The sequence below is a fragment of the Argiope bruennichi genome, chromosome 2 (assembly GCF_947563725.1).
Source record: "Argiope bruennichi chromosome 2, qqArgBrue1.1, whole genome shotgun sequence".
NCBI classification, from domain to species: domain Eukaryota; kingdom Metazoa; phylum Arthropoda; class Arachnida; order Araneae; family Araneidae; genus Argiope; species Argiope bruennichi.
The window spans coordinates 108,415,012-108,427,884 of NC_079152.1; the positions used below are offsets into that span (position 1 = coordinate 108,415,012).

The 12,873-nt window shown below is 29.7% G+C and overlaps 1 protein-coding gene across 1 annotated transcript; it reads right to left on the reverse strand.

The window, feature by feature from the left end:
- Positions 1–1,104: 1,104 nt before the first annotated feature.
- On the reverse strand, positions 1,105–6,091 carry LOC129961744 (receptor of activated protein C kinase 1-like). The gene is made up of 7 exons (XM_056075293.1): positions 5,864–6,091; positions 4,967–5,138; positions 4,368–4,515; positions 3,756–3,851; positions 3,560–3,670; positions 1,462–1,602; positions 1,105–1,318 (listed from the first exon to the last, which is right to left on the reverse strand). The coding sequence occupies exons 1-7, from the start codon at positions 5,970–5,972 to the stop codon at positions 1,142–1,144; spliced, it is 954 nt and encodes a 317-aa protein (XP_055931268.1). The 5' UTR covers positions 5,973–6,091; the 3' UTR covers positions 1,105–1,141.
- Positions 6,092–12,873: the final 6,782 nt, after the last annotated feature.

The window sequence follows — 12,873 nt, forward strand, 5'->3', positions numbered from 1 at the left end:
TTATAAAGATATAAATAAAAGTATATCATCAATTTGCACAGCATATTTAAAATTTGCCTAATCAAGCTTCAAAAACACTAATACAGTATTTCATCTCAAAATGAAGAAAAATATTCAAGATTGACCCCCCCCCCCATATTTCCGAAATAAATTATAATGTAAATATCTATTTTATGAAGTTAAAAATTCATATCATTTAATAAAAATGTCTATGCAACTGCCGAACACTTATAAGTTTAATTTTGTTAACTTACATGTTTTAGGTATGCTAACAATGAGCTTCTTAAAAAAATCGTTATTTTCAACACAGCAATCAATAATTCCATTTATTTATTTGTCATACGCTGCCTTAACTACTAACTGGTTTGGTGTAATTACTAATTACAAAGGTGGGATTTACTAATTACAGTTAAATCTTTTATGCCTAGTTTAGTCTTAATGGTTTCCCTCTCAATTTCAGTTATTCTTAATTTTTTGTAGATATTCAATTATCAAAGAAGTCCTACACCTACTCCGTTCATTACACAACACATCTCTCAAATTCTCTGCCATCTCAATATCTATACTTAAATCTAGAATACTGGATGAGCTAATTCAATAATTGAATTCATTGTTCAATTGAATTGAAACATGAAAAGAGAGAGAATAATTTATCAAAAAGAGAATTTCTATTTACTGTCACAATGTATTTTAATAAGAAAGTAAAACGTTAAACTAAGAGATACTCAAATGTGAATAAACTATTAAAAAAAACTTTCAGAATTGCATTTTTCTGAATATAAACCTTAATTATAATTAGTGTAAAATTAAAATATGTGATTTCAATGCAAAAAAGAAATTCACCTCTAATTACATGGATATAAAAAGAATATTATCAGACTGTACAACAATTCACTTGAGAAGTAAGCAACCTGCCTTTTTTGACTAATACATTACCTTTTATAAGATTAATTCAAATTACCTCAAGAAATTAAGAGGAAATGCCAGAACATTATGTCATGCATAAAGACAAAATTACTTGTAATGAACCTGCACAACATGTTGCGACCTTTGTCAATTCTCAAATCATGCCATTGCATAACAAATTTAAATAAAATTCAAATATCTTTCTTCAAATATTTATTTTTTTATCACTCATACATCAGCGAGCTGATGGACTTACAGCCCATACTCTGATAGAATTGTCCGTATAACCAGCGAATAATGTCTGACCATCTGCAGACCAAGCCATAGAAATACACTGTGGAGGCTCAGCCTTAGCACTGTTAGTTATAACTTCAGGCCTTAGTTCATCAACCATATTCTTGCCTTCCAAATCCTAAAAAAAATTAAAAGTTGAAAAATGATTTTATAATTTTTAACAAAAAGAAAGCAGTATTCTGTTTTGTGGCTTATAATGCAATTTAAGCAAAGCAAAGCAAAAAAAAAAAAAAAAAAAAAAAAAAATCTAATTTCACCTACCCAAATTTTGATACTAGGACCAGTAGCAACGCACAACCAATATCGGTTGGGACTGAAGCATAAAGCATTGATGATATCTGTATGGTCCAATGTGTAAAGATGTTTGCCTTCATTCAAATCCCACAACATTGCTTTGCAATCCTAGAAATACATTCGATATAGATGGGATGGAAAATGTAAACCTCATGCTAACTCACCATATTTAGCAATCTAGAATATTTTATTTGCAGCTTCATAAAGTTAAGAACTAAAGCATTCCAAAATGACTACCATTATAAGATTTGCAGAACTGTCGTAAAACAATAGTACCATTTTTTAATTTCTTGGATCAATCTTCTTTTGACAGGAAATAATAGTAGTAGACTACAAAAAATTACCCTATTACATATTTATCCTATTTCTTATAACTTCTGAAGAATAGTAAAGAGCTTCTTTTAAAATAATTTTACATGTTGAAAATTTAATTAAAATGCACTTTAACTTGCATGAAGACATGAAAACTGAAGAGTTTATAGCTTTCATAAATAATGGAAATAAATTCATAAAGTTAAAAAGAGACTGCATAGAAGGAAAAATGGCAGATAAGTAGCCACATTAAAAACATTAGGAAGCTACTCAAGACAATACATCGCATTACCTCATAATTTAACAATCATCAAGTGAAGAATCTAATCCAATAAACTGCTTTAGTTTTCAAATTTGATTTAAAGCAAAGAAAAGTTTTTAATCATGACATTAAAAAAAAAAAATCAAGTTACTCAACGATTCAATAATATTGTTTTGAGTTTCATTACAATAATAATCATCACAAATTACTATTTTTTTTCAAAAACTAATGAAATAAATTCATAACCAAAATAAAGTCTTAAGTAAAATTGGTACTATTAAAGATTAAATTTTAAGACAAGTGTAAAAATTTTTGAGCAATAAGTAGCCCAAAAACGACATACAGAAGAATAAATGATCAAATGTGTAATGTACTAAAAAAAGGCTTCAATGTAAAAAAAATCTTCCATATTCAATATGTCTAATGCCTTGAGCATCAAATTAATCTCACTTTATTATTTTCCCAGTGATTCGACCATCTGCATAATCTTTGTTAATAACATATAAAATATTAAACATGAAGCTTCAAGTTACAGAGTACGTTATTCATGCTGACATTCAAGATAACTATGTCAATTTTACAATAAACAGCGATATCCATTGTTAAATGAGGGAGTAGAAAAAGGCTATTGAGCAGAGCCATCCAACATTGATGAATTAATCATCAGGGACACTTTATACAGATACAATGTAACTACAAACAATGTAATATCAACAAATTAATGAAGAATAGACATTCCCCAAGAATTTTAACTAGTTAAAACAAATATTTTCACATATTCAAAATTATTTAAGACACTTAATATTGACTAAACATGTAAGCGCAATAATTTATTAAAAACCATACAGCACAATTTTGTTGCCTAAATAAATTAACACTGTTGTTTGGACATATTACAATTTTGTTTCATTAATCAGCAAGCACACTTGCTTAAGTTATAATTGCTCGGTTTAGCATCATAACAAAGCCCCATGTTCATTTTTATTACGAGGACAATTCCAGTTTTTTTTAAATTATTCTTTTTTTATTATTCATGCTAGAATAAGCTACTGTGTTTTTGTTTTTTTTCCCTCCTCTAATAATCATGCTAAAAATACTTTCATTGACTGCATTGTTATGAGTAAAGATTTAGAAGAAAGGTATTTTCAGAAATTTTTATAATTTTCTGTACATATGTCTGTTTTTAGTAGCCTTTCATTATACATCCACAGTTTCCCCCTATAGTTGTTGGAGGGTATGATTAAGTATTATTTTAAATGTGTTGAATCTCAGTCTGAACTTGAATTTTACTTCCGAATTCTTTTTTGTTGGTTTCCCTTTTAGATACATATTGTAAACAAAGCTCTACTCCATGCTTTCAATTTATCACATTCAGTGTTAGGGGAGGGGGCAGCACTTAGTTTTCAGGAAAATTAAGCACTTCCCCACCCCATAATGCTATGCAGCCTTTTACAGAGGGATATTTAAAATGTTTGAATTACTAGAACTTACCTTTCCTCCAGAAGCACACAAGGAACCATCAGGAGAAACAGTAACAGTATTCAAATACCCATGATGACCAATATGGTTTGTTTTTAGACGGCAATTTGTAAGATTCCAAACCTTTAATATACAGAGTTAATTATTTGAATATGGCAATATCAAATCAAATTTTAGAATTAAGAAAAAATATTTTCAATATACACACTTTTACGTAACGATCCCAACCACAAGACACAATGATTGGATTATTGTTGTTTGGAGAAAATCTTACACAAGACACCCAATCACTGTGGCCATCTTCCTGCAATTAATATCAGAAATATATTCACATTTGATAAACCATGAATGATGAAAAATATGATATAAATATTTTAATTATTATAAAATATAATCATTCTTCAAATAATTTTTCTTTATAGATGATTCAAGACCTCAAAATTTAACAACTGATAGTTCTTAAAATAGGCTTTTTTCCCCTTTTCTTTTTGCAAAACAGTTTCAGAAAAAAATATATATAGAGAGAGATTGTTATCTATTTAAGACTTAATTGCATGGGCAAATATAAAAAATAAAATATCAATTGTAAGGGGAAAAAAATCAAATGACTTATTTACATGCAAAACCTTATTAAAGCTACTAATTTCAAGGCAAATACATTTAAATTCAAACCCCAGAAAGCTAGATTTTATAGCCATTAAAATAAAGAGAATTTTATCACAATAAAGAAATTTTTTATCACAGTACGCAATACAAGTTATTAAATATCAAATACAGCAATTAGAGTAGCAATAGAAAGATCACAAATTAGGAAACTAACTTGAATTGTATATTTGCATTGGGCCAAGGTATTCCACAATTTGATTGTTTTATCTCGTGATCCAGAAACAATTTGTCGGTTATCAGCTGAGAAGGCAACACTAAGAACATCTTTAGTATGATCCTCAAACCTTCTAGTTGTCTTTCCACTAAAATTATAAGAATAAATTATTAAAATCTTCAAAAGAACTAAAATTAAATTATAATTCATTTATCAATAATTTATTATATAACTAATGATATCTGAATACTCAAGCAGACAAAATATTTATAAGTTAATATGAATTATCCAGCAAGTCTTACATTTACAATATTCTCAATGGGGGTGATAAACAATATAAGTGCATCACATATATCCATGAACAAGTAGTTAAAATAAGATATGTCATTTATAAATAAGTTGTATTGAACTTCATAAAATTTAAAGCAAGAAAAAGTATTAATAAATTTCAACACTATATGTTACATTCATTATCCAACAGATACAATTCAAAATATTAAATATGAATTCAAAAGTAAAATACTGGACTTTTATTTACATTTACCAAAATCAAACTTAAAAGTGTTTTTTTTTACATGCTGGAAACAGATTACACTTACTAAGTTAAGTCCCACAAACGGAGAGTCTTATCCCAAGAACAAGATAAGGCATATTGTCCATCAGAAGACATGACAACATCTGTAACAAAATGCCCATGACCACGAAGACGTTTCTGAGGTACACCATAGTTAGTGTCTTCACGAGTCAATTTCCACATAATAAGAGTCTTATCTAAAATTAAAATACACATGAACATGTGCATTACATGTAGTTATTTAATCAGCTATACTAAATGAACACTTAAAATTTCACTAAAACTTATATACAGAAGAATAATGAAAAATAATTTTCCTGTAGGGTTTTTTTAATGTGTAATTTTATGTATATAGAATATGGATTCTTCCAATTCTTTAGATGAAAGTTAAAATGTAAGCAAAACCTATTTAGATATCGATAGAATCATCTCCAGATTATATTATCCATATATTCTGGAGGTTTAAATTGTAAATTCAAATATTTAATAAGGACATGGAAAATTCCATGATTGTTGGTATATTAAGGTTTTACATGATATTTCAGAAAATATCAAACATTTTAATTCTAACATTCGATTGCAAACAAGAAACTGATCACAAGATTTTTTTAAGCCCCATGTGTCCCGATCGTCAATTCAACTCGTTTATTTACTTGTTACACGTTCTCTAATTAAATATGTAAAACTGAAACGTATCTGTCATATGTTTGTTTATAACTATTGATTTGTAAGAGAATTGATGTATAGCACAAAATAAATATTCTAAATGTCAGCACTCTAAGATAACAAAATTATACAGTATTATAATCAACAACCGCTTAAATCAAAATTTAATGCACATAAATACCTGAAATTATACTAATAGTTTCATATTTACTAAACTTAGAAGAGTTTTTAATATTTATAATATTAAAATTCTTACCTCTAGATGATGACAAAATCATATCTGGAAATTTTGGGTTCGTCGCAATTTGGGTAACCCAATTGTTATGGCCCCGTAAAGTACCTCTTAATTGCAATTGTTCAGTCATATTTAAATTTGAATTTTATATTTCAAATAATTAGATGGAAATAGATTTAATATTAAGCTTGCAAGAACCCTAAGCTGTCTCAAATACCGTCAGCAAAGAAACATTGCTCTCATTTCACTTCAATGCATATACTGGCTATCGACTTTTCATGTCAATCGAAATTTCCCTTTGTGGTCACACTGGAACTAGGATAAGGCACTGGAAAGAAAATGAAGGGTGTGTGTGTGGGGGGGGGGGAATACAACATTTAAAAATTATTACTAATATTAATAAAATAGTAAAAGTTGTATTTAATTCAAAGACATGTCTGTTTCCCTTTTTATATCTTAATTATCAATCCACAAATATTGTTAAGACCCTAGTCCTTTTCTTCCTTTTTTACTTCCTCGTATATGGAGCTTACAAAGAAAAAGTATTGTAATAAACATAAAATTAAAATTGGATATTTTTTACGACCTCTATGTTTCAAATCTACCTTAGATCTGAAAGTGTTTGAGAAACACATTTTGAGAATTACTTTTATCTGTCTGTGAACATGATAACTCAAAAACGATTCGAGCTTGACGGATAAAGTGTGATATTTTATCCACTTAACTGACAATTTGAAAATTTCGGTCAAATGTAGAACTAAATTCATGAAAAAAATCCTATCTGCCCAGCACCCAAATAAAGTGAATCTGATAACTACAGAATAAAGATGAATTAAATGGATAACATTTGATGCGCAGATTTAACATCTGTGCATCAAGGCAAAGATAATGCATCTAAAGCAAAGATATGTATCAAATATGGAATCGAATCCTTCAAGGTGCAGATCTGTACTTTCACAAGCATGTAAATGCAATAACACAACGACTTAATTATATGAAATCTCGTGTCTGAAAAGAATACAAATACAAATGCGATTTTTTGACACATTTATATTAATCATATACCAGCCATTAATCGCCCAAAATTGTATTATAATAGGTTCTTTCGGAAATATTGTTCGCCACTGGTATATGATTAATAATATACAAGTACATTTATTAGATAATATGTGGGAAAATTTAGGGGAGAAGAACCTCTGGTTTACCAGAAGCTTATCTATAGGCTTGTAGGACCCATTCCAAAGGAGTGTAGCCAAAGGTGCCAATGTAATCTACAAATTTTAACGCCGGGCGATTTTTTTAATTCTTATTTTAAATATACATAACATCGAAAAAACATTTGTATACTTAGGTCCTGTTGAAGGTTAACCATTTGTACTACATACGATATGCGCACAATATTTTAGGACAGGGCACAAAATACTACGAAACCGATTCTGCACACCTCAAAAGATATATTATACATTTTCTTGAACAAACTGCAAAATAATTCTTTTGCTTTGCTTCTCCAGCTTTGATTTATTAAATGTAGGTCTTAAATCCCTTCTGTAATAATTCCTTTCAAAGAGGAAACAATCTTTATGAAGCAGTTCCATTTTTATCCCGTAAATCTTCGTCCCAATAAAAAAAAATAGATGTTAGGATCGTTAGATTGTTTTTATGAATATTTACTTTCAAGTAGAAACGTGGCGAAGATAAGGGTGTGTGTGGCCTCCCTCAGATTTTTTCACTATTGACACGTTTTGACCATCAGTGGGCAATATTTAAAGGAATAATCGAGCATGACATTTTATTCTGCAAATTGATAACAAATGAATAAATACATTATTGTTTAGAAAAAGACAGTGAAATTTTACTTCTCAAATCGATATTTTTACGAAATATGTTAATAAATTTGATTGAAATAATTTAGAATCGAAATAAAAACTTCTTGCCCCTGTGAAGTACCAAAACTATGTTTTTTGTACGGAGAAATTGTAGATTATGCTACATGAGGAAGCAATGCACATATTTGCAAAAATCAATTTAAAAAGATGTATTTACAAAAATATATTCTCTTTTTATTTATGAGCAGATAGTTTATATTAATGTTTCCAATATCTATCATGTATCAAATCAGATATTCGAATAATCAGCAAAGACGGGTGCTAAAGAGAACAATAAATGAAAAACACTTACATGAGAATGCCGTTTGAAAAAAAATCAAACGATAAATTTTTAAAATATATCATACGTAATTTTTAGGACACAAATGGTCTAGTGTTATTGTTTTTAAACTATAATAATGCTTCATATTGTATATACACCGCTTACTGCACTAAAATAAGAAAAACACGATAAATTTTTGGTTATTAAACTTTATTTCGAAAATAACAGAAATAACCAAGTTACACAGAGGTAATACAAGTTACGGACAAAATGAAGATATTATAGTTGGAACTAACAGAAACAGATCTCACATTCTTTTAGTGGAGTGTCTGATGCTCTGGATGCCATTCTTGGTAGACGTCTTAAAAATATTTTTCAATATTTTTATTGTAAATAAAAAAATATCATCAATATTATTTTCCTAAAATTCTTTAAAATTATCTAGGTATTTTTTAATTTCTATCAATTGTTCTAGGAATTCTATTTACAAAGATTCTTAGGTAATTGGAAAATTTTTTAATCAAATTCATTGGCTTTTTTCTCTTGCCCCTTGAATTTCCTATTGAAATAATATCAAAATATTGTTTATAATTTGAATATATTTTAATTAATTCAATCTATAAATGTATGTTAATTTTTGAATTGTCATTATTGTAAACTAGTATTCAATCAGAAATGGTTTTTATCATTTAAATGTATTTGTACATTTATTCTTCAATGATTCTTCGCAAGAGAAAAAGTTTCTTATTTCGCTCGAAAGTGAAATAAGAAATTTGAAGTTTTATGAGCAGTTAGCGAAAATAAAAATTTAATGATTGGAACTTTTGTCTAATTACAAAGCTTTTTCTTTTTTCCTATATCTTAAATTTGCATCTCCGCAAAATCTATTTTTAGCTATATTGTATTCGAAAAAGAATTAAAAACTTTTCCATACAGTATGCATAATGATACTCTTTGTTACTTCTTTACATTGAATGAATTTAGATAAAATGTATATAATATAATGTATACATCAAAAGGCAAAACTAGTCCGAACTTTTTCAAAAAACACTTTCCCAATTCTTCTTATGTTATTCATTTACTAAACTGAATCCATAAAATCGACGAAGGACTTCATTTCAGAAAAGTTTTCATTAGAATATTTATATATTGAATTAAAAATAGTTTCTAAATTCAGCAAAAGTCTTTAAATTTTGAAAACATTTTAATAATAGCATTTAAATTACAAGGTGTCCACCTTCACCAATCAGAACTTTGACTTACTTTTAAGTAAAAATAAAATCAAAAATTTGACCCCTCCCCATTTTTTTAGCATTTAATCCTAGAGTGCTATTTACTTTTCATCTGCCAAATTTGTTATCTTTAGGACTAACGGTTTTTGCATGACGCGTATCACATTATGCAGTCTGCAGATAGTATCTAATCTATAAATATAATCATGTTACTATGAGTTCTAGATTATCAAAATATTGCTTGAAATAGATACTTAATTGTTCTTCAGGATTATAGGGAAAGAATATACATTCTTTTTACAAAAAATATTTACATATATATAAAAGTAAAAAAAACCAAGTTAATAGTAAAAAATCAAAATTAAACCAAATAAAAAAAGAATCCGGCCTGAAGACTTTTTCAAAGGTCACCCTCAAGCAGGGACTCAAAAAAAGGGATTTTTTTCTGTGAAGGAATGCAGACTAAACAGTCTAATAACGATTCCTCGTGACCCAAAACCTTCTCTGCCCACCTCCCGGGATCTATAAAAGGCCGGCGGTCCAAGCCGGTCGTAGTCGTGAAACGAGTCGTATTTAAGCATTGAGTCATCGAGAGGATAACGAAGCAACGGCGGAATAGTGAAGACCAAGCCTTGTGTAGAGCTCAAGCGATTGCTGAACTCAGCTATGTGCCAAGTCCTGGTGTTTATTGTGGAAGCAGCATCGAGTCATGTCAGGAGTAGTGAGTCCTGTAGTAGTGTGCCGGCAGTTGGTTACAGCTAAAGCGAGGAGACAATGGAGAATTGCAGACGTTTGTAGAGACCGTAGGGTGAAGCTACGTAGATTCCCTCATTCTACTGAATCCTGTCTGGCCGCTTTGTGTGCTGTGGTTGTTATTACTACTTGTGGACTACTGTTTGTTGTAGTGTGCTGCTGTGGGTTGCCCGTGTTCGTCTCGGCTGTATATATTTGTCACCTGTGTACTCGTGTCCTTTGTGTTAATAAACGTCGTCGTTGTTTTCTACTAAAGGACTGTTTATTTCATCGACCAACAAATCGGAAAAAGAACCCCGACGGAGGAGGAGTTCCGAAACCGTATTTAAAGTTGATCATTCATGATTACTCCATTATTTATCTCACTCTTTTAATGGGCACAATGACGATTACGAACTCTCTGCAAGCCCTCACTAAATGTCTTGCCAGAATATTCCCAAACACACCAAAACTATTTCCCGTTTTGTTTATGCATTAACATATCTACAGAGAAATGGAAAATGATGGAATCTGAGAAAATCTGAATGTGTTAAGGACCAGCCAATTAACTTCTGCTTTCTTATTCATATTCGATTTTGGGATGCTCAGTTTCAATAATGGTGAAGCTGCAAAGGCTAGAGAGAACGCGTCAAAGAAGTCTTGTATCTTTTCTATACATTTGGTATTTATCTTGGGGTGTTTTAAATATATACAATTTCGGAATCAACTGGATTATTCAGTCGTCATCCAAAGTGAAAACCATTCACATGGTGTTGTAATCGCATGCAAACGCAACTACGCGTGATATGTAGCACCTAACAGCATATTGCTTACATTTTGAGACATCACCCCCCCCTTTTTTTTTTCTTCGGAAAAGCATGCAGGGGGTTCAAAAAATGAATTTAAGTAACGAATTTTTTCCGTATCACGAGCTTATGAATTGGCTTCATTAAAATTACTATTAACTTTTATTATAGGATGAACTGTTTATATGGGGGAAATTATGATTTTTCTTTTTCATTTTTTTTCTGAATAATCATTTAAGTCATGTTAGTAATATAATATGGTGTAAAATCACAGCCAGTATTTCTTTTTAGGAATTAGCTCAGATATAAAAAAAAATGTGTTAATTTAATAAAGATCTTTAGTAAGGTGTACTTCAAACCTCTCCAGAAGCAATGCCATTAAAAAAAGAACCACTATTTTTGCAAAGCTGGACTATGAACTGAATAGAGAATGAGCATCTTAGTATATCCAAAGCATGCTTCATAATATTCCGAAGGAGAAATGAAACTGACCATTTCATATGCTGCAGTTTTTACTACTGAAGACATTCTTAATAATACGAGTTCTGTATAGTCAAGTGATATCATCTTTTAGGTTTAAATTATTGCAATCGTAGAAGAACGCATATAACCAACAAGGAATCTTTAAAAGATTTGAGAAACCATACTCCCATGCGAAAAGATTAAGAGGCCTATGAATTCACCCAGAGAGGTACCATTCTACACACAAATACTGCTTCCCTCTTATCAATCTCTATCTTTTGCCACAAGAAGAGAACAATCTTTTATTTTTCTTCTTTCCAGCCAAAACCCTCCCTCTTTAGATGAAAAGTGTCTTCCATTCAAAGTTTTCAATGCTTAGTAAACATCAAAACCATTCTTTTGATGTTGATGAAAGGTAATGACGGGGCAAGGGTGAATCTTGCTCGAGCCATTTTATGATTTTTTGCCTATTTTTTATATTCGCCATCAAAGGTTTAATCAGAGTAAATGGCACTTATTTCATCATCTTTGATTTTGAAAAGGAACATAAGCATAATAACATTTTATCTTCATGGAGAGTGAAACAATTCCAACCCTCCCTCCCTTTACTACTTCTCTTCAAAAGGCAAGATCTAAGCTGTGATGAGGATTTAGGTTCTAGTTCTTTGTCGTATAATAGTAAATATCGATAATTGTAATGTATACGCTTAGTCGAAATTTCCGACTTCTAAATTTATGATTTGAAATTGTCGCTGAAGTACATGAACTCAGGAAAGATTCAGATTAGGCTTTTTGGCAATCTTTGCTGGTTGTTTATTTGCTCTTAATCTTCCAGTAGTTCACCATTACTGTTCTGGCATGCTTAGAAGTAACTGGAAAAATTGTCTCAAAAGGATATCAGTTTTAAATCCTTTTTTATTCTACTTGTAGATGGCGATTTCTGACTATAGAAATACTTTTTAGCTTATTTGCAGATTTAAATACAATCTTTTGTTAATAAACATTCTCAGTAGTCGTGTCTAGGGATCGATTATCAAATAGATAACTACCTAGAGACTCAGATAATTTTTGGGATAGTTTCAAGGCAATCTAGTTTTGAAATTTCATTGATTTACAAGGGTTTGGTTTTATACAAATTAAAATAAAATATCGATTAAATTTCAGAACATCATTCTTAATATTTTTGCATGTTTTGAAATTAGCTTATTGCTCTGAGTGGTCAGTTATTTTTAAACAGTTACCTTTGTAACAGAGTATTTGTGTTAAAAAAATTGTATTTTTTACTATTTTGATTAAAACTATTTTTAAATAGGAAAATTAAATATTTTTATACACAAGGTGTTATTCTTGAAAGTGAGTCGCAATTAAATGCTTTGTTTATTAACCAGCAATATTTATTACTTAAAAATTGCTAAAATATATATTAAATTAAATCAATAAAAAAATATCACTTCAGAAAATGGCGATAGGAGGTGGGCCTTTGAAACTTTTAATTGCCTATGGGACCCTATAAAGCTGAATTAAGTTTGGGTCATATTAATTGCTTTTTCTCAAAAATTTTTACGATTTTAAGGAAAAAAATGTGCTTTGACAATGATATTGCTTTAATACTTACTTTTTAATTTATAATTTATATTCATTCTGTTTATGC

What these genes read in the sequence shown, in the direction of transcription:
- LOC129961744 (XM_056075293.1), bottom strand. Translation starts at nt 5,972, where the DNA reads ATGACTGAACAATTGCAATTAAGAGGTACTTTACGGGGCCATAACAAT. An exon ending in CGTTTGTGGGACTTAACTTA is followed by an intron (nt 4,516 to 4,966) that starts GTAAGTGTAATC and finishes TTATAATTTTAG; the next exon opens with TGGAAAGACAACTAGAAGGT. An exon ending in TGTGTGCTTCTGGAGGAAAG is followed by an intron (nt 1,603 to 3,559) that starts GTAAGTTCTAGT and finishes ATGTATTTCTAG; the next exon opens with GATTGCAAAGCAATGTTGTG.